The sequence below is a fragment of the Anabrus simplex genome, chromosome 1 (genome assembly GCF_040414725.1).
Source record: "Anabrus simplex isolate iqAnaSimp1 chromosome 1, ASM4041472v1, whole genome shotgun sequence".
NCBI classification, from domain to species: domain Eukaryota; kingdom Metazoa; phylum Arthropoda; class Insecta; order Orthoptera; family Tettigoniidae; genus Anabrus; species Anabrus simplex.
Window position 1 is genome coordinate 1,156,595,835 of NC_090265.1, and position 26,653 is coordinate 1,156,622,487.

The following is a 26,653-nucleotide window of genomic DNA, read 5'->3' on the forward strand; positions in this document are numbered from 1 at the left end:
AACGTATGCCTCCACTATTACAATTCTTTGTTGAAGAAAATAGTTCTTGCTGAGCACTTCACACGTCTGAACCAAGTCTTCACAGCTTTTGTACTGGCAAGGGTAAAGTATACATAGTCGCAATTGCTTCGCAATAATAGGTGACAATAGGCAGGCGACAATGACAGTAACAATGAGGCAGCACCAGTCTGTACATGGGCCGGTTTTTCGTGCATCACTCTGTAAATTACTCTCATATAGTTAAATTTAAAGTAGAATTTGCTGTAGGCTAGGTGGATTTAGGGTATCTTATCATAACCAGAGGTACTCAGACATGAACAAAATGATTGCTAGTACGAACAGAAGTGAGCATTGTTAAGAGGGTATTCGTAATGAAAGCCATATTTGGAAACAGGAATCGCCTTAGTATGGTCATGAGATCCGAATGGAGGATAGGGGTTACCTACCAAACTAAAGGAATCTGTTGTATAGGAAGCAGAGGTAAAACAAAGAGACAAGAGTGAGTCAACACTTATTTAAAATTCAGAGATGTGAAAGAAGAGAAAACAAAAATACATTAGTTATAGATAGAAGGATCATTTTTCGTTAAGAGAAGATTACAAACTGGACACTAAAAGAAGTGAATTAATAATGAAAATATATATATATATGAAGTAACATACCGAGCTTCGGCGGAATTGGAGGACAAAGGGGTGTAGTATTGTTGGTCATCTGGCCGGCAGTACTAGAGGCCGACGTAGAGCCACCGACTCCGGTGACTGTGGTGGTGGTGTCGTCAGACATATCTGTTGCATTGCGGAAGACATCAGAGGGTGAAATAGAACCATTAGCTGCGCTGAAGAGGAGACCACGCTCCCGCGATCGGATAGGCCGGTGTCCGGCCGAGGAAGAACTGTTGATCGCGAAGAGAGGCTCCAACTGGCGAGCCTCAAAGATAGAGTTGAAGGCGTACTGAAGGAGCAGCAGCACTACCACAAGCACCACCAGCACCTTGTACAGGTGAGTGCGGAGCCAGGGCTGTAGGACCATACCGCGCCATGCGCACTTTTCACTTCATGGCCTTCTGAAACAAAAGAGAATCATACGTTATTGGTTTTACGCATCACAAAATATTTTTATGCCTTTCGGAGAAGCCGAGGTGCTGGAATTTTGTCCCTAAAGAGTTATTTTACGTGCCGGTAAATTACCGATACCAGGCTGGCGTATCTGCGTACCTTCAAGTACCATCGGACTGAGCCGGGATCGAACTCGCCAACTTGGGCTCAGAAGGCCTTCTTCCACCTGAATCATTCAATCCGAATGGGAAAAAAGGTACAACGACATTGTACAGGGAGGACCATAAGTCACGGTAATCCCTTAGTTTCATAATAATGCACAATAATCTTAACAGTGTATAACGCATTTATCAGTTCGAGTATGAACTAGAATGTCTGATGGCGGTTAACACGAGTTCTATTCTACGAGGGACATGCAAGTCACAAGGTTGAGAACGCTCTAACGGACTTCTCTGAGTTACCGTGTAGCCTACTGCTGCGAGTTGCGAATGTATGTAGTTAGCACGGAGCGATCATCAAGGGATATTACTGTATTATTTATGATGGGTTTAATGCCGTGAATTTTATACTCAAAAGGAATCAAATAAAACCACCAAAGAGCACGCTATTTCAAATATCATAGGCATTAATAATAAGTTTCTTTTCTTTCTTTCAATTTGACGTCGCACCGACAGATAGGTCTTATGGCGACAATGAGATAGGAAACGGGTAGGGACGGAAAGGAAGCAACCGTGGCCTCAATTCGGGTACAGTCCCATTTACCTGGTGTGAAAAAAAATTAATCCTAAAGGGTTAACACTAACTCTGCGGGTTAAGATCCAAAACAAAAATATCACAGTAGTGATTGATTGATACAATATTCGAGAATCGCGCACTCACAACAAAATGAAATGTGAAAGGAGCTGATTGGGACAAATACAAGAACGTGATTAAAAATGAACCACCTGCATTTGTCCGTGCCGACCCATGTATGGACCAATATACACCATTTCTCAATGTAATTATTAGCTGGCAAAGCCATCCCCCAGAAATGAATCTACACTCCGGCGGCCCATCGTGCTCTTTGGTGGAATTCAGCGTGCTCTAAAATGGTGGCAAAAAAGCGTCAGATGCTCAGTAATTATAAACAATCTGCAACATGGGAAAACTACCGAGTGTACAACAAAACCGATGCAGAAGTGAAGAGATTTCTTACAACGCCAAAAGCGAATTACTTGGAAAACATATTGTCAAAAACTCTCCAGGAACACACTCCAATATCAGATGTATGGAAAAGATTAGGAAGTTCAAAAATAAACCTGCCCCTCATCGGTGTCTTCACTCTTGGAAGGATGAATTTGCAGATATTATAGCTCCACCCTCAGTGCCATGCTGTCATCCACAGTTCATTTCTACCAGCGAGCTCTTATTTGGCCTTTTACACTTGACGAGCTGGAAGCTGCATTAAAACATACTCAATCCACAGCCCCAGGGTATGATAATATCCAATGCTGTTCATTTGCCCACATCTGCTCAATACTTCCTACTACAATTGTTTCAAGCATTCTTGCAAGTTGCAATTTTCCCTTCTGATTGGACTATCCATATTACTGTACAGATTCTCAAACCTGGTAAGGAACCCAACAACGCAAGTTCATACTGTCCAATCAAATTAACTTCTTGTGTCGCCAATACCTTCCAACAGCTACTTAAATCACGTTTGGAATAGTGGCTCGAGTATAAACAACTACTTCCGAGTTTTCAATACGCCTTTCGCAAATGTAGGAGTACATTTCATCATCTCAGCCTCCGTATCACAGACACTGAACGCACATATTCTGCTGAGGATTACCGTGCAGCAATGTTTCTGGATGTAAGTGGAGCTTATGACAACGTGGGCGTAACAATCTTCACTCAAAATTTACATTCATTGTGTCTCCAATTGCAGTACATCAGAACTGTTTTTAATCTTTTCAGTCATCGTGCAGTCTACATTAGAGGTCAGGACAGTAGTGTTACGTGCCGGTCCCGTCGTAGCCTCTTTCGGTACTTCCTGGAAGGAACTAGTGAGTCAGCCAGCCCGGAGGGCATGGCTGGCATTTCCGTGTATTGTTCTCGTAGGCTGGCTTACCAATCATTAGCTCGGTCCATACTCCGTTTCTCTTCGAAAATCAGCAAAACTGTTGGGGTTACACCTAGATAGTATATTAACATGGCGTACACACCTTTAACATGTAACTACAAAAGTCAGTCACTGTAACTCGCACGTGGTGGGGAGCAAATCCTGCAATACTACTAACTATACTGCCGAGCAAAAAACAAAACACGCAACACCTCACGATGTTTGAGAATGTGATAAAATAAAATATAAATTGAAGGGCTTAGTGAAAAAAGGGGGTATCCCTCCTTTTGGTAACTGGCCACCCTACCGCACGTAAACTCCGGCCCAGGAACACCTCTGCGGAGGTTCGGACCTGCCTTCGGGCAGAATAATCCTTACCTTACCTCCTTTTGGTGAAAATTGAGCTGAGTGCATATTACGTGAGCTGGGTCCATCTGGCATATGTTTATTGAACTATCAGAGTGCAGGATTGCTCCATGTCAGTACTAAAGAGGATAATATAACAGGCCTTACAGAGCAGTCTCACACTTCTGAGTGGAATAACGAGGTATCCCAAATCTCTCTGATGCCTGGGTTCCGACTGGCTAAATGATTACCTAACCAACCAATGGGAGAGCAGGTTGCAAACCTGGGCTTATAATCAATATGGCTCATGCAGAAAATAGTGGTTTGTTTATAAATGAAGAAAATATAGAAATTAAAAGCAAAAAAGAGGAAGAGAAGTCCAGAAAAATGGGAAGATAATAGCAGGAAGAAGGCACGTAACGGCGGAGAAGAATATATTGCACGCGGAGGGGAGGTTATACCTGCTAAAATGTGTACCAGTATCTAGTGCTGTAAAACAGAATGGTGTGGCTACAAGGATATTGCAGAAGACAGGAAGAAAGAACTTTTTAATGCTTTTTATAAATTAGGAGATCGAAATATCCAAAATGCCTATCTTTTTGGGTGTTTGGCCAGAGTGTATGGCAGGACGTGGAGCGGATGAAATAGTTTTGCTTCAAATTATCCCCAAAATTAGAGGAAACATGAAACACCTTATTGTTTATAGTGATTCTTGTGTGGGACACAATAAGAATTTTCCCATTATGTGTGTGTGGATCTACATGATTGAAATGGGCTGGTTTGAGAGCATAGAACATAGATTTTTTGGTGCCTGGCCATACATATTTGCCTTGGGATGCAGATTTTGGCATCGTTGAAAAGTTAAAGCGACGTACCCAATACGTTTACACCCCTCAAAAATGGGCGAACCTGATCCAAAATGCAGGAAAAAGAAACCGTTCACTGTAGTGGAAATGCAGAAAGAGGATTTTGTTATTTTAACTCCATTAACAAAGAAGTTAACAAAAAGAAACAAAACCCCTTCTGGCATAAGCGTGGACTTCCGAGAGGCATCTGTTATGAGGTTCCAGGGAGGGCATAAAGTGCATGTACGGTTCACATGCAGTGATATAGGCCAATATACTACCATAAGTCTGCAGAAGGGTAAGGGAAGGGCACAGAAAATGACACTGTTCTGGAACCAAAGTATCCTAATGGTAGGCACATCAAAGTGGCTAAACTGAGTGATACAATGTCCATGTTGAAGTTTGTGCCTCCCGTACTCCATGGCTATTATAAAAATTTGAAATCAGACAATGAAAATGAAATAGAAGAAACCAATGAGCTTGATGTTATTTAGGGTGTTTAATGTTCATGAGGTTAATTAGAGTTATTTTTTTCTCTGTTGTATTTGAAAATCTGTGTTTTATCTACAATATCATCTACATGTCAGTAGTCAAGTGAACGTTTTTTACAATAAAAATCAACGTATTCTGCCCCACATTTGCAGGAAGTTAATACAGTACCTAATCACTCAACCCTTAAAACATTTTCTGATTCCTATTGTTTTGATAAAGTTACAGGCAATCTAATAAAATGCTAAATATCTCAAAAGTACAGTTTGGAGGGATACCCCCTTTTTCCACTAAGCCCTTCAATTTTTAACACTCCTCGAACCCTCCTATGAAACTTTTTACTATGTACTTGATCTTAGGAAACGTTATCAATGATTGTTGAATGGAATGAACTCAACAATAGGCAATAGTAGCAAACAATAGACCATCCCAAAGGTAAAGTACTCTGCAGTTGAAAGTTACCGCCTATCACAAGAATGTACATCTTTGTTTCCATACCTTCATTGCAGGGGCGGTTATTCCATGGAATGAAGGGAATGAGTCATTCCCTTAAAAATTATCACACAAAAAATATATATTTAAGCATGTTATTGCAGCTAGTATTTATTTTAAATTTTGTGTCGTTTTATATAATGTATAATTAACTTTATTTGAAAACTGTGAATTCAAATAGAAGAGAAATAAAAACTAGAAGAATGAAATAAAACATATACAGAAAACAGAGATAATATTCAACAGTATGTGCATTATAGGAAAGTATCACACGCCAATTCAAAGTTGATTTGATTCATGAAAAAATTATCCAAATTATATGTATTTAATGTATTATAAAGTTTCAGAATTTTATTAAGAGAAGAATTCTTATGGGCTTCTGCGCGACATTTCTTAATGTAAAAAAAAAATTCTTGAACCTGCTTGTGTTTTCAACTGAAGTGAAATATCGTACAGTGAGTTGTACCACTCAATTTACTTTGTGTTATTTGTGAAAATTATACCAAATTTACGTGCATAGATATAAATTAAAGGAACAACTGCGATTCTGCCGGCTTAGAAGGGAATGCATTGACTGTGCTCATTCCCTGCTTTGAGTTTCTAAACTAAAGCATGAGAACTGCCGGCACGGGCGTGGAGAGCTGAGGGGAGTGTGGATGCGTATTATAATCTCTCTTAATCCAGGGCATGAGTTCGAGGGCTTTTCAAGAGAGGAGTAATATAATTTCAGGTGGCAGACCAATGCCTGATTTACCGGGTTAAAAAATAAAACGAAACGTTGTGTTCGATACTTTAATATAGAACAGTATGGAAACATAGGCTTGTTATGTGGTTGTCAAAAAACACCAAAACTCTACTGTTGGCCTTGCGTTCTATTTTCAAATGAAAAAGGGGGTATGGAACAGTGTAGGCTTCGATGACATGAATAACTTGCTTAAAGCATCCCAGCGTCATCAGCAATCAGAAATACATATCCGAGCTGAAATTCTGTTAACAACTTTCGGAACGACCAGAATAGATTTGCAACTCGATCAGCAGCGTAAACTGGAGATAATAAAACATAACGAGTTGGTAAAACAGAATAGAAAGGTGATCCAACGCTGACTGACGTAATGTATCTTGCAAGACAAGAACTTCCTTTCAGAGCGCATGTAGAAGATAAAAGTTCCTTAAATCGTGGAAATTACATAAAACTCATAACGCTGCTGAGCAAGTATGACGACACACTAGCAAATCATTTGCAGAAATCAACGGTGTTCACAAGTCTTTTACATCAAGTACAAATTTATTTAATTGACGGAGTAGCCGAAATAAAGAAAGAAATATCACAGTCACCATTCGTGGCGATTATTATTGATGAAACTACTGATATTTATGCCCATTCCGAACTTTCAAGTGTTGTTAGGTACACGTCTGCTGAAATGAAATGGCGTATGCCGTATGGCTTTTAGTGCCGGGAGTGTCCGAGGATAAGTTCGGCTCGCCAGATGCAGGTCTTTTGATTTGACGCCGTAGGCTACCTGCGCGCCGTGATGAGGATAAAATGATGATGAAAACGACACATACAGACAGCCCCGAGCTAGCGGAATTAACTAATTATGGTTAAAATTCCCGACACTGCCGGGAATCGAACCCGGGGACCCTGTGACCAAAGGCCAGTGCGCTAACCATTTAGCCATGGAGCCGGACTACACGTCTGCTGATGGAGAAGTTCAGGAGCGATTTCTTGGATTTGCCGACGTAAGCGCCAATCTCAGTGCTCCTGCTCTTGCAGATCACGTCTTCCACATAATGGACGAGTTCAACAGTGGTTCTAAACTAGTTGCTCAGTGTTACGATGGAGCCGCAGTGATGTCAGGAGGCCTCAGTGGTTTACAGAAAAGAGTGAAAGACAAATACCCCGATGCTATATTTATTGTTTTTCTCACAGACTGAACCGTGTCATTACACAGACAACTCCTAATATAAAGGAATGTAAAATATTCTTCATGACTGAATGGCTTTTCTAATTCTAATTCGACGAAGACAACTGCTGCATTAGATAAAGAAGTCAAGAGACGATTTCCTAAAGTGTGTCCAACACGATAGAATTACATAGGAAGACTTGTTGAAACAGTTCGTGAACAAAAAGAAGAATTAGTTCAGTTGTTCGAGAATATCCTTGATAATCCAGAGCAATGGAATGGTCAAACGTATCACAAAGTTTGAGGTTTTAACAGCGTTCTCTCAGAATTCCAGTTCAATTTCATTTTATTAGTTTTCAACGAGATATTTTGCTTAACCGATTCTCTCTTTGAAATTCTTCAAAAGAAAGCACTGGACGTTAATTTCTGTATTGCCAAAGTAGAGGAAACAAAAAGTATCATTCAAGGAAAAAGAAATGAATTTAAAAGAGTATGGGGCAAATGTCAGGAGAGCTACGAGCTACCAAAGAAGAGGCAACGTCAAAATGAAACCTGCGACATAAATTCACACTACCGTCGCATATATTGCGAGACATATGACAATATACATACCCAACTAGAAGTTCGGTTCCAAGCACTCGAGAAATTAATATTTCTACAGTTGTTCAAAAGAACACGAAGAAAAGTTTTCCTGAAGCAGCATTCTGTTCTTAGAAACAAAGTTACGGTCAGCATTTTGACTTCGCTCGTCTCAGAAGCGAGCTCAGCGTAGCTTATTCCTCCGATGAGTATCATACGATTGGAGTTCTAAAAAGTTTGTTTTATTTAAAAAGTAGTGGACTGTCATCTTCTGCCATTTCTGAACCGTTTAAGTTACGTACGTTGATTTCAAGTATCCCAGTTTCCAGTGTCAATGGCGGCGATTGGGAATTAGAAGTAGGGGGCAAAAATGTGCAAACAACAAACATAACTCGGATATAGCGGGTGGGGTTAAAATATACCAAAACTTTATTTAAAGCAAGCTACAAAGTGGTAAGTTTTTGATACTCTCTGAGCGAATTTCGAGAGAGAGGTTTTACTGTTTTACTGTTTTTTACGTCCCAGTAACTAATTTAGTCAGTTTTCGGAGAAGCCAAGGTGCTGGAATTTAGTCCCGCAGGAGTTATTTTACGTGCCGTTAAATCTACCGACACGAGGCTGACGTATTTGAGCACCTTCAAATACCACCGGAATTAGCCATGATCGAACTTGCCAAGTTGGGGCCAGAAGACCAGCGCTTCAACCATCTGAGCCACTCAGCTCGGCCAATAAAAGCTTTTTTTTTTTTTTTTTTTTGAGATTATGATTCACCAAAGAAACAATAATTACACACGAATTACAATTAAATAGAAGTACGGCGTGATTATATAATTAAAAATCATTTAGTATTTGACCACACACTAAGAAACTAACAGACACTAAAGAGACTCCCAAACAGTGTTGCCAACTTACCGGATTTTCCGCTAAATTTGGCGGAATTAGAAGACTGTCGGCGGAGAAATATACCATTTAGCGGACAGCGGATTTTGTTTGGCGGAATTCTACATTTATTATAGCGGAATTTAGCGTTTTATCCATTTTCCTTTTTTTTAAAAAATGTACTCCAGTCTGTCTCTGAGCTATTCGTATTTCTTGTCAGGAGCTAGCAGTCACATGAGGAAAACATGTTTGATGTTATGAGATCATGGTATCAAATTTGTAATGCGTGGGGAAAGGTTATTTGTCTCTTAGTTAAAGAATGACGACAGATAATGAAACTGTGAGAAAGTAGCATTTATATTTATGCTATGAAGGAAGACCGTTTTATGTGTGTGTGGCGCTTGAGGTACGGGATTCACCTAGTTTGCACCCGGCACTAAAATAGTGATGAGCGATACCGTGATTTGTGAGTCACAGCGTGATCTGATATCGTGATTTTCTGACATCAGTGATTTTTAGTCGTGACGTGATCACAATCACCGCATCGTCCGTGCTGCTTGGTGCTTGTTATTTGTAGCTTGTGATCAAGAGAATGCCTTGTTATTGTGACTAGGCTATCTCTGTGTAAACATTTATAAGAAAATCAGCCACCTAAGGGTTTACATTTAATAAACAGCCTACATTTTGGTTGCATTACAGACACGGTCGTTGCCAATTTACTTCTAGGCGTACAAACATAATCATTTTATTATTTACATTCGTTTTTTGTAGACATGCCGAAGTTCAACCAATATGTCAAGGAAAAAATAGGATCAACATTGGTAACAGTCGTGTTTTATACTGTAACCGATTATTTGGTATGTGCTAGGAAATGAAATTCTACACATTTATCTGGCACAAGTGAAAAATATAATGATGAATGACTATTCCCAGCCACCTAATGTAAGGTTAACGATACCAGTGCACCTTTCCCTAGATACCAGTACCGGCAGTAATTTAGAAAAATGTATGGTATGGAAAGTCGTTGACCCAGCTGCGTGAGGGCAATTGGGAAGCTACAATGAGGAGCGGTCTAAGAGGCACGGCAATACACTTGAGGGATGTGACGTGCTGACCACACGGCTATCTAATATCTGCAAGCCTAGAGCTGCGCAGCAGCTGTAAATGAAAGCCAAGACCTTTCGATGCCTGGAGTGTTCTTAATTAACTTTAGAGTAGTAGTGGTTTAAATGAAATAATTCAAAATTACAAATTTTATTCATTAGCTATTCCTTATCTTAGTCTAATTTTCATCACATTATTGTGTTTTAGATTTCACAAGAGCATGCTGATAGTGCTAGTCACAAAGCAAAATCAACCATGAAAAGTAACACTGGACAGACTGCTCACACAAAGTATACCTCCCACAATCCACAGTAGTTTCTATGCGCATATGTTTAGAGCCCTAGTTGCTGAAAATATCCCCTGGAATTCTGTGCATAGTCATGTTTTCAGAGATTTGTTTACAGAAATACACCAACAACACATACTTTCAACATCTACATTAAAGAAAAACTACTTAGATATAGGAGGTAATTTTGCCAGTCACAGAGGATATTTGGGAGTCCTTACATAGGGTTGTATGTGGACAAAACCAGCAACTCTGTGGGCAGGTACATTGCTAATCTTATAGTAGGAAAACTGAAACCCAATTGGCATTTACTGCTCTCCTTTGTTCTAAGCAGCTTCAGAAAATAGAGCAAAGCATTGTGTACATCATCAACAAGGGGTTCCAGTTGTTGTATCCTGGGAGTGTTGATGATTATAAAGACCTTCTCCTTGTCTCCAATGCTGCTTCCTACATGATTGCTACTCTACCTCTCGTTAAAACTTTCTACCTTTCTTTAATGTCCATGTTACTTGCATGGCCCATGCCTTGCACAGACTCACAGAAATAGTTAGGGCCAAGTTGCCTGCAGTAAATAATCTGATTTCAACAACGAAGAGAGTGTTCTGTAAGCTTCCATCAAGAATAGCCATCTTCTGAGAGAAATTCCACTCTATTCTTTTCCACCACAGCCGTTGGGGTTCTTCAATGGAAGCTGCCCTGTATTATATCGAACATCTGTGATAGACAATATGCCTTTAACAGACAACTCTGCATGTGTGTCATATGGGCAAAGATCTGCTAAAGGATTATTCCAGTGTTCAGAGAGACATTGCATATATTCAGGCAAATTTTTCATTTCTTCCAGTCAATCATTACAAAAATAGGAAAAAAAGTAGAGTCTCAAACAGATATATTTTGTAATTGAGGAAGCTGAGAATATTATACAAAGTACTAGGGGTAAAGTAAGGGATAAAATAAAAGACAGGTGGGCTAGTGTATTGCAGAAGAATCTAGGTAATTCAGTGCAGGAAAGGATATATCAGGTAATGGATGGGGAAAAGTAGACCTACCTAGTGAAATTGAACTGAAAAATGTAGGTAAATTTTGCTATGCCCCTCCAACATCTGTGAGTGTAGAGCACATTTTTTCTGCTTTAAAAATTGTTTTAACAGACAAAAGACGCAGCCTGACTGTGGAAAATTTGGAGAAGATTATTGTTATGTGCTGTAAAGCAAACTACGACTGAAAAGTGCAGTAGGAATGTTCCTCACAAATAAATACGCATATCAGTACTACGCATTTAATTTAATTTTAGTACAGTACTGATGAAAATTTTTTCTTTCCTAATCCATAGCTGTTTGTAATAAACGCCTGTTTAATTATGCCTTCATTTTGCAACTATTCCTATTTAGAAAGGGTAGCCTATACCACATTACTGTACTTAACGTAAAAAAAAATATCACATTACAGTGTAGGTCTATATTGTCATATTTTAAAGTCGATTTTCTGCCTATTTTTAAAGCATATTTGAAGTGCCTATATTCTCTTTTAAAAACCTATTTACTTGTTTAAAAAGCCATTTTAGGTGCCTAAAACATTTTTTTAGAGTCTAAAATCCCAGGTCTGTATCATCAGATACATGCCGATTGTTGACTACTGCTTTCTGGCAAAGCAAGTGAGAGGTGCTCGCATTCCAAATGTTTATTCAGATTTGAAGTACCTCTTTTTAAGACAATTTCTGTTTGCTCATATTACATATTGTGACATTTTCATCCACTTCTTTAAAGGACTGCTACAGGTCACTGTTCTTCCTTTTTCTAGAAAACGCCATTTCAGTCAACTTGCTCCTAATACTGAGCTTCAGTGACAATATGCCCCCGGGCATTCCAAAATCACTGCCTGTCCAAAATACAGGAGAAATACATGTTTTTTACTATTCTAGGAGAGTCCCGTGTACCACGATTTTTTTGAACGCGCGCTTAAAAATAATACCACACTGCGAGTCAACTGACAATTTCCTGAAACTGATATTTCAAGCGATGCCGAGGATTATAAGTGTTTCAGTTGTTAATATATTCGGGAGGAATGTGCTCATTTCCTACAAATACATTATATACCGAACGATATGTTGACGTCCTTAAAAAATTAAATCAACAAATGTCCATACTGTTGGTGATCATGGCGATGCTGCTTCCTTGAACGCATCGCTTCGCATGGATACCGTTGCGGCAGCACATGTCGTGATATCACGACTGATCACAACATCGATCACAGTCACAGTTTATGTAGCAACATTCTAGTTCTGTATATGGAGTTAAGAGGGCGCACGATGATCACTTGAAGTGAAATCACGACTGATCACAGTGATAGCGTAGAAAGTAACAGTCGTTACTCGTGATTTCTTGATATCAGTGAAAAAATCACAGTTCGTGAAATATCGCCCATCACTACACTAAAACGCCTACAAGTTTTAGCTCGCCGGCTCGCAGGCAGGGGGTTAATCCCAGTGGAACTCACATATCAGGTGAGTACAGACATTTATTATTATTATTATTATTATTATTATTATTATTATTATTATTATTATTATGTGTGTATGGACCCAATGGATCACGCAAAGCTCTAAAGATTCTGTTTTCTGAATTGCCAAACAGCTCTCATCCTTTTTCCATGGATCCTTTTTCGTTCTTCTGTCCACTCTGCCCAGTCTTTTTCACTTCGTTCTCTGTTTGCACTTTCCATCCATTAATTTTTTCCTATAGAGGTTTCTGTCCGCGGTGTCATTTGAGCTCATCTGGGCTTTTTTCAGATCCTTCTTCACTTCCAGTACTCACGGAATGTATGTATGTTTAGTCCTCAGCCCGAAGACTGGTTGGATCCTCAACAGCTCCGCCATCAGCTGTCATAGATGGCCTAGGCATCACTGAAGAGGCGTACTAGGGAAATGAGGAGTGAGGTAGTTTCCCGTTGCTTTCCTCACTGAGCCAGAAGTTGCTATTACATATCAGTCTGCCAAGCCCACTGAAATGCATGCACCAACCGACCCTATGAGCAATATTTTCACACCATTCATAGCAGGGACTGGCTGGAGGAGGAATGGCATTACTAGCATCACTCATACCTCAGTCACTTTCATTTTGTCAAAGCCAAGGATAAAGCTGAGACAGATCAATGAAGGTAACAAGATTGTTCTAGCCCATACCAGAAGACATAGTGCACTGTAAACACTAGGTCCTGCCAGCAAAGGCATACTCACGAAAAAAAAAAAAAAAAAACTCACGGAATATTTTTTAGATTTTCTATGTAGGTGAGAATCTTGTGTCAGTCTACTTGCCGGCAGTCTGCGGACGTGCTCATAACATTTCAGACGTCTTTTGCGGATGTCTGCTGCAATGTTGGAAAGCTCTTCTGTCACTTTGCGTGACCTCAGTCTATATCCATCTTCTGTTTTTCGGGGGCCGAGAAGTTTCCCCAGATTATTCCAGATTATTATTATTATTATTATTATTATTATTATTATTATTATTATTATTATTACCCATTACCATTATTTGAGATCGGATTTCTTGGCGGAATTTTAGCGGATTTTTAGTAGTATTTAGCGGATCTTGAAAATATAAGTTGGCAACACTGCTCCCAAACTGATGAATGCACGCGGCAAGCGGGTGAATCATACAATCATACCTCAGTGTCGTCCGACTCGTTGGCTGAATGATCAGCGTACTGGCCTTCGGTTCAGAGGGTTCCGGGTTCGATTCCCGGCCGGATCGGGGATTTTAACCTTAATTGGTTAATTCCAATGGCTCGGGAGCTGAGTGTGTGTGACGTATTCAGCATTAGAAATCATCTAGGTAGGGCCCTCATCTTCACAGACATGCAGGTCGCCTGCTAGGCCGTCTACTAGAAAAAAGACCTGTTCCAGGCCTCTCCGGAGGCCATCCGCCATTATTATTATTACCTCAGTGTCCATAATCTTGGCAAAAAGTATATACCCCTGCCACCCTACCTCGCAGCACATGCAAATTCTCCACTACTTGCTGTGGCGCTATGCAAAACGGTTAGCCGCGACAAACGACATTTTGTGCGTATTTCCGCTGATAATTTTGTTAATAATTAAATTAAATAAAGGAAAGAATTAGCTTATAAGACAAAAGGGCTTGTACAAATGGTTATTTTTTTAAAATCTCACAATTCCTGTTCTTTGCCGGCTAAATTTAAAAAAAATTTAATGTTGTCTCCACTGTCGCCCCCCTCCCAGTGCTAGTGCCGAACGTTCATTATCGGCACTTCGGAGAATCCACACTTACTGCAGAAACACACACGGACAACAGAGACTCTCGAACTTGTCTCTACTGTCGATTGAAAAGACGTTACGGGAATTGAAGTCATCAAAGAATGAATAAGAATTCTACAGCCTTGTCATAAAAGAATCCATCAAGAAGGAGAGGCGAATGGAATTAACATTCAAATAGCACAAGACAATGTGAGTTATTGCATTTATTTTACTATATATATCTTCTTAGCTTAAGATATGTGCTTTCCTTACTGTGAAAGTCATGCGCCGCACTGCTTCATTGTTACCTCCAAATCTGATGGAGGGAATTCTCTGACCTAATCAGTATTACACTCGCAGGCCAGGATCTGCAAGGGATATCCAGTTCTTGCGCCTTTAAATTCTGCGTGACCTGCATAGTACTGCGGTTCAACCCAGAGGTAGGGTTGAACAGGTACGAGGTGTGAATGTCAGTGAGTGGACAGTGATGAGGAGGTTACGTGATGCTCAACTCTACTCCAGAAGACCTGCTAATGGCCCAGATCTTACGCATCAGCATCGACAGAATCGCTTAGGTTTCGCGAGAGATCATCGGGATTGGGTTGATGAATAGTGGGGGACAGTTCTCTTCACGGATGAATCTCGGTTTAGCCTCAGGTCCCCAGATGGACGAGAAAGGGTGTGGAGGAGACGTGGAGAAAGGTATCCCCAATGCTACTTTTCTTGACGGATGCCTTTCAATGGCTGTTCTATAATGGTGTGGAGAGGCATCTCCTTGGCTGCTCGAACAGAACTCATCTTCGTGGAAGGCGGGTCACTTACGGCCCGTCGCTACATTGAAAAAATCCTCGAAGAACATGTTCTTCCTTTTACACCTTTCATTGGTGACGATTTCGTGCTAATGCAGGACAATGCGCACCCTCGTGTTGCAAGATGTGTCCTTCAGTACCTCGAGGAAGTAGGGATCCAACTGATGCAATGGCCTGCACGCAGTCCGGATCTCAACCCGATTGAGCATCTATGGGACGTTTTGGGAAGAAGAGTGCGTAGTCATTGCCCAGAGATTATGCAGGAGCTGCGGGAAGTCCTTCAAGAAGAACGGGAGCTCATTCCTCAAAAAGGCATTGCTGCAATCATCAGGAGTATGTCTCAGAGGAAGGAAACTGTGATTCGTACCAGAGGTAGCAACACATCTTTCTGAAAGAGCATGTTATAGTGCAGAAATGCGGTGCAATAATAACCGTAACTTTTGAGTGAAAGGAAATTAAAATTAACTGTCCTTAAACAATATTAAATTTTGATACACACAAGGGTGATTTTAGCAATTTCTGTATCCTTGTGAATAATTTGCTGTAAAATCTCATTTATCTCAATGAAAATTGTTCTGGATTCCTTTTGGGGATCGTTGTAAGTATCTAGTAGACGAATAAGTTTGAGTGGCGTTTGTAAAAGTAGGAAAGATCACAATATGAAGATAAAGTTGGAATTCAAGAGGACAAACTGGGGCATTTATAGGAAGAGGGAGTTAGGGATTGGAATAACTTACCAAGGGAGATGTTCAATACATTTCCAATTTCTTTGAAATAATATAGGAAAAGGCTAGGAAAACAACAGATAAGGAATCTGCCACCTGGGCGACTGCCCTAAATGCAGATCAGTATTGATTGATTGATTGATAGTAGTGTCTTAAATGACAGTGACCCACACAAGTTAGTTATTAATTTTAGTAAAATAAATCGCTATCTTTGAAAATTCTGAAGTATTGCGGTTTTTTTTTTTTTAAACGCACTTCAGTATATCCTTTACAAGCTTTGCTACAGTATCGCGCGACTCTGCTTTCCTTATGAACTGTCTCTCTGTCAAATACCAGTGCATTATTTACCCAAGTTGGAGGGCAAAGATGTCATTTCTACACTCCACGTGGCCACAATTTGTCCCCATCTATACCGATGGCTCCAAAACATCAGATGGAGTGGGATATGCATATTATTGCTGGCTGCATGACTCCTTGGAACCCAAAGCCAAATAAATGAAAAGAAAAAAAGCTGTACTGGTATTATTGTTAATAGCTCAACCTGCACTTCCAGTAGCTGAAGACATATAGGTGTACACGCTCAACATGTGCCACAACTGTGACTGTTTTTTTTTTTACTACTGAACAGCTTATTTTCGAGTGTTGTTGGGAATCCTCTACGACGTGATCAACGAAAGAAAAAGTTATTTTGGCCATGGAGGAAGAATTTGTAATGGTTAGGTGGTAAATTACATTTTACAAGACCTTAAGACAGAATTCGTGACACCAAAATGAATGCGAAATATCCGCTCTATTCCAGCTAATAAACAGTTATAACTCGTAAACGATAGACCACAGGATGTCATGTCCACAGGGACGTCTCGAGTTTTTTGGGGTGCGCCATTCACGCCCCTATTACTTCACACAATTTTGGAAACACCCTATATACTTAGTTTAGATGGTCTTGTGACAATTTTGTGACTGAAAGTCTGCGCCGACTATTAATGCCCCATTTAGGTTGCTTCGCTTGCAACAGTGCCGTGATCTGGCAGGACGAACGAGTTTATTATACGAATTGCACCATTTTCTAACCACATATTATAACTGTGTCAGAATATGGTAGAGATCTGAAGAGCGCCAACATCCTGCCTTTATTTCTTAAGGCATCAGCAGTAGGGAAGCACCAGATGATGGCAAGTTTACACTCGGCTGCGGGAGTATACAAGTACATGGGCATGGTAAAGCCTCGCACCCACGCGTGCTACCTTTAACAGCATCCAGAGGAACGGATTAGAACACCCGTTACAACTAAAAGCAGAACTGCCACAAGATAGGAATTAACAGCTGTACAACTTACTTTCTGCCCAAGCTGCTGTATGTATCCAAGCAAGAACATGTAATACTGAAGCCAACAGGAGAAATGTCGCTACTCTAGATCCGGGAACATTTGGCCGTGGAACTGTAATAAATCCTTCGATATGTGAAGCCACGTTTCATTTAATTTCCACGACTCCACCTGGTACTTAACATTTTATAGCCGTCAATGTAATTACATTTCGGCCATAAAATGGAATAATACTAGGCTGCAGCGTTACGTTTACTGTGGATAAATATGGATATTACAATTTAAAAAACCAATGAACGAAACATTCCTCAAGACGACAAGCTGGTAAAATTTTATTTTACCCTACTGTATTTTATATCTGATTATAATTATTTTATTCTTCATCATCATTAAGTCCTACGTATCAGAAACGTATATTCGAACGCGGGATTTTTAGAATTCTTTTGATGTTTGCGTAATATTTTCTCCAAGCAAGGATCCATTTAAATGCGTTAGCTGGCGCAAAGACACGCTAGGATGGGGATAGCAGAATTATGAATGAGGAAAGGTTATTTCATGGCGGCTCACATGAACTCCGCAACTTGCCCAAAACTGCCAGAACACGAACTCTGCAACTAGCAGGAGATCTGTGATTTTCTCTCGGCCACTTTCCGCAACACATCATTAAGCCACATTATAACGAACTTCGATTCTTTTATTCAGAACTAGCTGATGTACCAGTGCTTCGCTACGGAATTCTACATTTTATACAGAATTCTAGGTTGGATAGTGTACACGTCGTGAGTAAGATTGTATTAAATTGCATAGCTCTTAACGTTACCCCAGAAACGCGACGGAGAAATCACCAAAACGTATTTTCTCATGTGAAAACTGGGTTAGGGAATGTTCATTTGTAATGGTAGGCCCTCTTGCCTACTATCAGACACAATCAAGCGGGGGATTTTCCATCATAATGGCCGACTCTCATTCTCCACCTGCCTTTTTACATCCTCATAAAGACTTGTTAGTGGTTTTCCCAACTGAAATCAACACAGGTCATTTCAATGACATCAGTAGGAATGGCGCGAGTAAGAGCAATGCTTTCAAATGAAATACTCGATCAAATAAAAAAAACCACACATTTTCTAACTTTAAACGAACAAGACTAAGCTGCCGATCTAACAGTCCAAAGTTCCAGAGCTAGAATGACCAGGTCGCAGACAGCCGTGAGCCGTGAACACTCCTCTGCCATTATTCCGTTAAATGTGCACACTGCTCATTCCAATCAGCGCCTCAGAGTAGGGATCGAACAGCTGGAATACTATGATGAACCAGTGTGTTACGTACCACCGGTATCAGAAGATGTATGAACCAGAGGAATGACATGCTAAAGAAGAACAATATCTAACTCCCCAGCTATTTCCTGCCAATATTCAGGCAGGCTGTTATACGCGGTACGCAGCAGTAATCCCATCTATCGGAGATGAGTCGCAACATAAGAGACAAGCGACATCACAAAGAACAATGGTCAATGTAATGTTATTGTTGATCAATTTTATGAGCTTTCGTAATTGTAGGCCTTTACATTTAGTTTTCTTCCGACTCGGAAATACCACTGTTATTATAATTGGCAAAACTGAATATAAGATAAATGATCGGAAATTGTATTCTCTTTAACTTTTGTTATGTACAGTAGTACTTTTCGATAGGACCAATAACATAGGTACCGGTATTTAAAATTAAATTTTAGGCACCTTCCCCTAAACCAGCATTTCATCTAGGGTGATTAAAAGGATTCTCCTTTCTGCTAGTTGCTTTACGTCGCATCGACACAGACAGGTCTTATGGCGACGAATTAAAAGGATTTATAGCCTAGATTGTAGTGGCACATTCCCCGATTTTACATACCGATTTTCATTAAATTCTCTTCAGCCGTTTTCTCGTGATGCGCGTACAGAGAGACAGACAGACAGACAGACAGACAGACAGACAGACAGACAGACATTACGGAAATTTAAAAAGCGGATTTCCTTGTTACTGTGGACACGACCGACACAAATACCACCTGCCTTTTTACATCCTCATAAAGACTTGTTAGTGGTTTTCCCAACTGAAATTCCGAGCAATGTAAAGACAAAAACTCTTATTTTATATACAGTATATAGATATATTTTTAAACTAACGATAACAGTTAAACTTTGCACGAAACACATTTCAAAACCAAACCAAACCCCATGCCACTACAGCCCTTGAAGGGCCCTGTACTACCAAGCGACCGCTGCACAGTCCGAGGGGCTGCAGATTACGAGATGTCGTGTGGTCAGCAAGACGAATCCTCTCGGCCGTTATTCTTGGCTTTTGAGACCGGGGCCGCTATCTCACCGTCAGATAGCTCCTCAATTCTAATCATGGAGGCTGGGTGGACCTCGAACCATTCCTCAGGTCCAGGTAAAATTCCCTGACCTGGTCGGGAATCGAACCCGGGACCTCCGGGTAAGAGGCACGCAACGCTACCCCTTCACCACGGGGCCCGCATCCATTTCACCATTTGCCATTCAGCCGGGCTGAGTGGTTTAGACGGTTGAGGCGCTGGCCTTCTGACCCCAACTTGGCAGGTTCGATCCTGACTCAGTTCAGCGGTATTTGAAGATGCTCAAATACGTCAGCCTCGTGTCGGTAGATTTACTGGCACGTAAAAGAACTCCTGCGGGACTAAATTCCGGCACCTCGGCGTCTCCGAAAACCGTAAAAGTAGTTAGTGGAACGTAAAACAGATAACATTATTATCATCATTCGCCATTGCACCATTTTCTTCTGGATGTCGTTCTTTGGTGTTCTTGCTAATTTTTGGTACGGAACCAGAGCCGACGCTATTTAGGCGAATGTAAGAGTGTTTGTACTCTTCTCAAAATGGATCATGGGTGTGCCTAGACAAAATATGATCACTCCCTAGTGTTAAATTTTTTTCATTTCAGTTCTCCTTCTTCGAGCATCTCCAATCCCGATCACCAGTAGATTTCACTTTCCTATAATGTCTGAACGTAAAGTTTAAAAAAAAGTAGGAATGTCTGAGCCCTTTCACTACACTTCCTTTACACTGTTCTCCATCTTCATTATCAATTATCACTATCCTAAACGTCCAACAGCACACAGTACCTTACTTTCTCGGCACTAGATTCACCACTACTCTTCTCTGTCGCCAGGTACCGGTCCAAGCTAGCCAGACGCACCTGTTTTTCTACCTGACGGGCAAGTTGCGTAATTCGGCCATGGTTCCGTACCAAAAATTATCAAGAAAACCAAAGAACGACATCCAGAAGAAAATGGTGCAATGGCAAAATGGCAAATAATTATGTTCTTTGCTTTACGTCCCACTAACTAGTTTTACGGTTTTCAGAGACACCGAGGTGGCGGAATTTAGTCCCACAGGAGTTCTTTTACGTGCCAGTAAATCTACCGAGACGAGGCTGATAAGCACAGTGGCTTAGCTGCTGCAGAGCTTCGAATCACAGTCGATCTCGGGTACGAGCTTTCACTTGAAATAAGTGGTGTCAGGAAAGGCATCCAATCTTAACCACAGCCAAAACACAAAGTATAATCCAGGGTGGCTCCAGTGCCCCAGAAACACTTGGGATAAATTGAAGAAAATTCCCTTGGAAGAAATCAAGAAATCATCTGTGTCAAACAACTGTTTCGGGAAAAAACATACATTACCCACTTGACATTTACTTCTCTTATGGTATTATGCAGATGTGACAACTTTCAAAAGTCAAAAATCAGTGGGTTTTTTTTTCGTATATCCCGACCTGTAACGGCACATCACTGATGATGTAACTTTGAAGAATATTTAACGCATTATATTTTATAAACACTGAAATGCTGCATGTATCTGAGCTTTAGAATACATGACTTCATTGTAATTGCCTTAGGCCTCTTCATACATTTCTGAATAGATTTATCCTCAAGGCACTGACCTTGTTGAACGGGCTTTAAAGTGTGTTTTTTTTTTTCAGTATTCTGTTTCTGGAAGCTTTGATCTGAATATTTTGTCCTTGTAAATATGCTCAAAAATAGTCTCACAGTCGGCATTGCTATGTGGAAATGATTAAATAAAAAAATCATTGGGGTCATATTTAAGAACACCACCAGCGGATTGCCATCTGTTTTGCCAGTGCACACTGAATATCAATTCTCCCCACAAAGAACGATGAAAAGCCTGGTATTCTCAAAAACACACAGGAATACTAAATCTGTTCTCAAAATCGGGTAATAACTCTGCGATCACGAGAGAGGGAGGTAGGACCAAAAAGAGGAGGTCTCCCGCTTAAAGCGGGTGAGTTGGAACGTCTGAGTATGGTTTAAGTACAGAAGATGATCAACCAACACGTGTGAATTACAGCACTAGTGAACACAATTTTGCACCACGTTCGATGTTTCTTTGTCAGTAACATATCACACCGCTGTAGTAAACTGTAGTAGCGAAAAGGATAACTCTACAACGACAAACCAAAATGCAGAGAGAATTTCACTGAATGAATATATTGTGTGTTCACTAGGGTTATTTTATATGATATTCTTGTCTCCAAGAAACTTGATCGAAGTTACCTACATTCACAGCTTACTGAAATAACTTTTGTTAAAGACTTTTACAGAAATGTTCCAGGTTTACCTATATGGAGTACTGCTCTAGTTTCGTAGTTGGCACCGAGACGTGAAAAACAGAGCAAAATTATGGCGACCACTTGTCTGTAATGATCCAAGATAAATTACGATAGTTGCGAATATTTTCAGTAAATAGCTCCGCGTTCCTCCGTTGTTGGAACGGAAGAGCTACATTTCATGTGTCTGAAGTCAGTATTACGATTGTATTAGAGAATGGTAACAACAGTTCGTGTGAGCGGTCAGCTCCAACAGATCAACTCCAGTACGATCAACTTGCGTCCAGATTTACTGATTTTGTACAAACGGATTCGGAAACTGAAATGTCTGTTTCCTTCACCATTTACATTTGAAGCTGACAAAGCCTCACATGAACTACAGTTGAAATACTGGACTTGCAATGCGATGACACAATAAAGGAAGGTCTTTAATCCTGACGATCTTCGTAAGTTTTATTTGTTCATAGCGTGGAACGAGTAATGGTGTATTTTATGATGATTATGGTTTTCAGCTTTGCATTTGATTATGATAATTAATAATAAAGCGTAGAAACGGAAAGTGGAGTAAACATGGATAATCATCTTTCGAGGAACGTCTTCAGTCTTCGGAAAGATAAACATAAGACTCAACAAGAAGGACCAGGGATTGGAGGATGGGTGATGGAGCACTTGTCCGTTCTCATGAAATGAGCTGTTGCAGATGAGTCCCTTTCCCTTATGCACATCTAAGATATTCTAGAAGTTCATCACTTGGTGTAAAAAAAAAAAAAAAATCATATGGCCTCACTTGGTGTAATCTTCTATTGTGAACGCTACGCTGGAAAATTCAGTATACTTCCACCTTTGGGAAAGATTATAGGAAAGGTGTCACTGATCGTCATCCCAAGCTTTTTCGTTGGTGAACCATTATTAAGTTTTACAGTATCAAACGCGTAACAGACAACTACTGGGAGATTCTGAGTTAATTTCCGACTGCCCGAATATTGTTCAAGTTATGGTATGGTGCGGGATTGTTCATCCTCGTGACGCTTATTAGGAATGTACTAAATCTTAGAGACGAATAATTGTATTGTTTTAAGGAGAAAAAACATTTAACATTAAAAGGAGTAGGAAGATGAGTTCTAACTGTCCTGAGAATGAAGATACCGGGTAAAGAAAAGCGAGGGGGAATTATCATGATTAATGAGAAAACGTAAGATTCCTTGTCTTGAAAACCTAAATCCGTCAGCATCGGAAATGAACAACAGTTGACCAGCGAAGGTAAGACAGCTGAAGTTTTGGAGGGAAAGATGATGATAATAAAAGTCGTCTTCGCATTTTCTGTTTTTAACTAATTATCTAGGATCAGCACTAACGTAGATTAAGCCCAATTTTACGCCGGATTCCCTTCCTGACACCAACCCTATGAGGAGGGATGTATTCTCTGTTGCGTATAACCCCCTGTGGGTGGGGGCGGTAGAATAATACCCATGGTATCCCCTGCCTGTCGTAAGAGGCGACTAAAAGAGGCCCAAGGGGCTTTCAACTTGGGAGCGTAGGTTGGAGACTACGGGGCCCTTAACTAAGTCCTGGCATTGCTTCTACTTACTTGTATCAGGCTCCTAACTCATCTATCCTATCCGATCACCCTTGGTTAACTCTTGTTCTTTTTCGACCCCGACGCTATTAGGTTGCGAGGGCTAGGGAGTCTTTCAATTTCATGCCCTTCGTGGCACTTTTTTTTTTTGGCCGATATCTTCATTTTTGAAGTGCCGGCCCCCTTCCATTTTTACTCTCCGATTAGTGTTATATCCCGGTCTCGAGAACTAAAAATAACGGCCGAGAGGATTCGTCGTGCTGACCACATAACACCTCGTAGTCTGCAGGCCTTCGGGCTGAGCAGCGGTCGCCTGGTAGACCAAGGCCCTTCAAGGGCTGTAGTACCATGGGGTTTATTAGTGTTATATAGAGGATGGTTGCCTAGCTATACTTCCTCTTAAAACAATCACCACCACCACCACCACCACCACCAATTTTGTGGTAAGGTGTGTGAGTGGAACACAAAAATCAGTCAGCTGAGACCCTATAATAACGATGCATACCTCACAAAGTAATGAGCTCATAGGGGATTATATCATATAGCAACAGAGAAGCGGAAAGAAACTGCCCAACATATCTCACATTATTTCCCACTCATTGCAGCCAGTGATGGAGAAAGTACAAGGAAAAGATAATTGGGCTGAATTACTTTTACCTGAGAAATACTTTTACTCAATTACAAATCAAGTTTTCAACAAGTAATCAGTAAAATTAAATTACTTCACAGGACGCCAGTCTTACGGAAATAACCGACATTTTTTCGCATGGGTCTGAAATTATACAGAAGTTTGCAAGGAATTACTTTATTTTTGGTAGCATGGAGACCAGCACTAGTGAAGCTACTGGTTATGCTGTAGTATAACTGCAAAAGTTATCTTCATCATCGTTTCAAAACAGACTTCAACTACTTCCATGCGATGCATATCGATTACTAGAGTGTAACGATTATTAGAATTTAACGATTACAATTTCATTTCAAGAAGTAAATTACGAGTAAAAGTTATTCTGTTAAAAGTAATGATTACGAATAAAAGTTGCTAAGCAAGTATTTGTTACAAGTAATTAGATTACTTCCCAACTCTGATTATAGTTAAACTTTATCAAATACTCATCAATACGAAACTAATGATTGCCATGTTCCTAGTCCTAAATGAAAAAATAAACACCAGAATAGACAGCCTAGGGTAAACAAAGAGAAATAATTGTATTCTATTTAAATTTCTGGGCAAATTGAGAGCTTGATGAAGTACTGAATTGTCGTTAACTGCATTTCTTACCTCACACTAATTTTCTGAAATCCAGTCTAGTCACGCGTAGCGGCTGTGACCTCCTTTAGCGAGAGAACAACAAGTTGGCTGATTACAATTTCTAATTTTCTGTCGAGAGGAGAAGCGGTGCAATCAGCCATGCTGGTGTGGTGTTTGCTTGGTCGACTATCTCTCCGTCAACCACAGCAAGTGACGCAACACAAGAACACAGACAACAGCGACAGAAATAGACGACCGCTACTTGATAGATCTCTTTTCCACTTCTTGTCATCTAAGAGCCAATAACGTCTCCCCTACATTCTGTCATGTCTATTTCAGCGAGATAATTTTTATGAAGAAAATACGAAAAATAACAAACCACGAATCGGAAAAACAGAAGGTTGCAAAGCTCGAAATTGGAGATGGGTGTCGATTCACAGTTTAGACTCTTTGAGGCTCTTTATGGGCATGATGGGCGCTCAGGTTTGAGGACCACCCAGAATACTTCCTTACGTGTAAGGCTAAGTTCTATCTTTCCTAGCATGGGAAATACTTCAATGCCAATTTACGGAAAACTACAATAAATAGTGTAATAGTGTTATTAGTCTTACATCCCACTAACTATTTTTATGGTTTTCGGAGACGCCGAGGTGCCGGGATTTGATTCCGCAGTTGTTCTTTCAAGTCCCAGTAAATCTACCGACACCGACACCAGTCTGGCGTATCGGAGCACCTTCAAATACCGCCGGACTGAGCTGAGATCTGTAACCCATTGAAAGCGCATCAACATCAAGGTCCATTTGTGTGAAATAATGAAAGGAAAGCGCACCAAAGTCCAACTCGTTGGCTGAATGGTCAGCGCGAGGCCTTCGGTTCAGAGGGTTCGATTCCCGGCCGGATAAAGGATCTTAATCGCGTCTAATTAATTATTCTGGTTCGTGGATTGGGTGTTTGTGTTTCCTATTCATACTCATACAACACACTATACTATCAACCACTACAGAAATTCGCAATAATGATAAATCCCTCCATATAAGGTTGGCGTCAGGAAGAGCATCCGGCCATAAAACAGGGCCAAATCCACATGTGCGACACAGTTCGCACCCGCGACCCCATAGATGTGGAAAATGCGGTAGAAGAAGAATGAAAGCGCACCAAATCCCACCAATGAGAAGTACACAAAGCTTCAGGTAATCGATCATCATTTTATATACGTCTAATCCATCAACCTACATAGCCACTGAGGTGCTATTAAAATTCCAGACGAAAACCTATCTGAAATTTCAAGGTACCGGTAGAAAACAGTTCGGAAGAAGGCAAGGAAATACAATTCATACATACTAGCGAACCCGTGTGGGAATTCTCGCTTGTGATAATCCGATTCCTCCCAACTCTCCCCTACATCCGTATGACGGGTAAAAGATGTTAGCAAAACGTGTTTATTTGTATAAAAATTATATACATAAACCATACTTTTAATTTAATTATGTAATATAACATCAAAATCAAATCTAATGCAAGTGATATTTATAAATTAAAAAATTTACAAAACTTGACATCTTTTCAAAAACGTGTATTTAATACTGTTTTTAAAAAAATTATTTGAGATAATAGTTTACAACACTTCCTAAAACAACATTGTAAGTAATGGTACAGTCTTCCTTGACAGATTGTTTCTCGCATTCTTTAATAGATACAAAAACCTTTTATTCCAGAGAAAGCTACATAAAGTTAGGATTGGGCAAGTATTCTGCTCTTTGCAATGTCTGACCTTGTAATTTATTTATGGTCATAGCTAGAACCCTGCACGGATGCGGATATCCGCGGATTTATCCGCGAAGGTAGTGTCTTTGCGGATACAAACCGTATGGCAGTGCGGCTAATTTTGCTGATAATTTCTAAATAATGATGTTCATTGATTTTCACTCAGGTACACTCTAGTTTTTTTCTTTTGGATAGCCGACCCTTGAAATTGGTATGGGAGAATAAAGAACCTTGAAAC

The 26,653-nt window shown here is 40.3% G+C and overlaps 1 protein-coding gene across 7 annotated transcripts in view; it reads right to left on the reverse strand.

Annotated features, from left to right (window-relative positions):
* The window catches only part of LOC136858128 (beta-1,4-N-acetylgalactosaminyltransferase bre-4), a 508,156-nt gene that overhangs the window by 68,174 nt on the left and 413,329 nt on the right, over positions 1 to 26,653 (reverse strand). For 4 of the 7 annotated variants that reach the window (XM_067137447.2, XM_067137442.2, XM_067137445.2 and 1 more), the window contains one exon: positions 663 to 1,063. In XM_067137447.2, coding sequence (XP_066993548.2) covers positions 663 to 1,029 — 367 coding nt within the window. In that variant the 5' untranslated portion in view covers positions 1,030 to 1,063. Of the gene's footprint in view, positions 1 to 662; positions 1,064 to 24,681; positions 24,706 to 26,653 lie in introns of those variants that run through there. The other 3 variants (XM_067137444.2, XM_067137448.2, XM_067137449.2) reach the window with 2 other exon arrangements.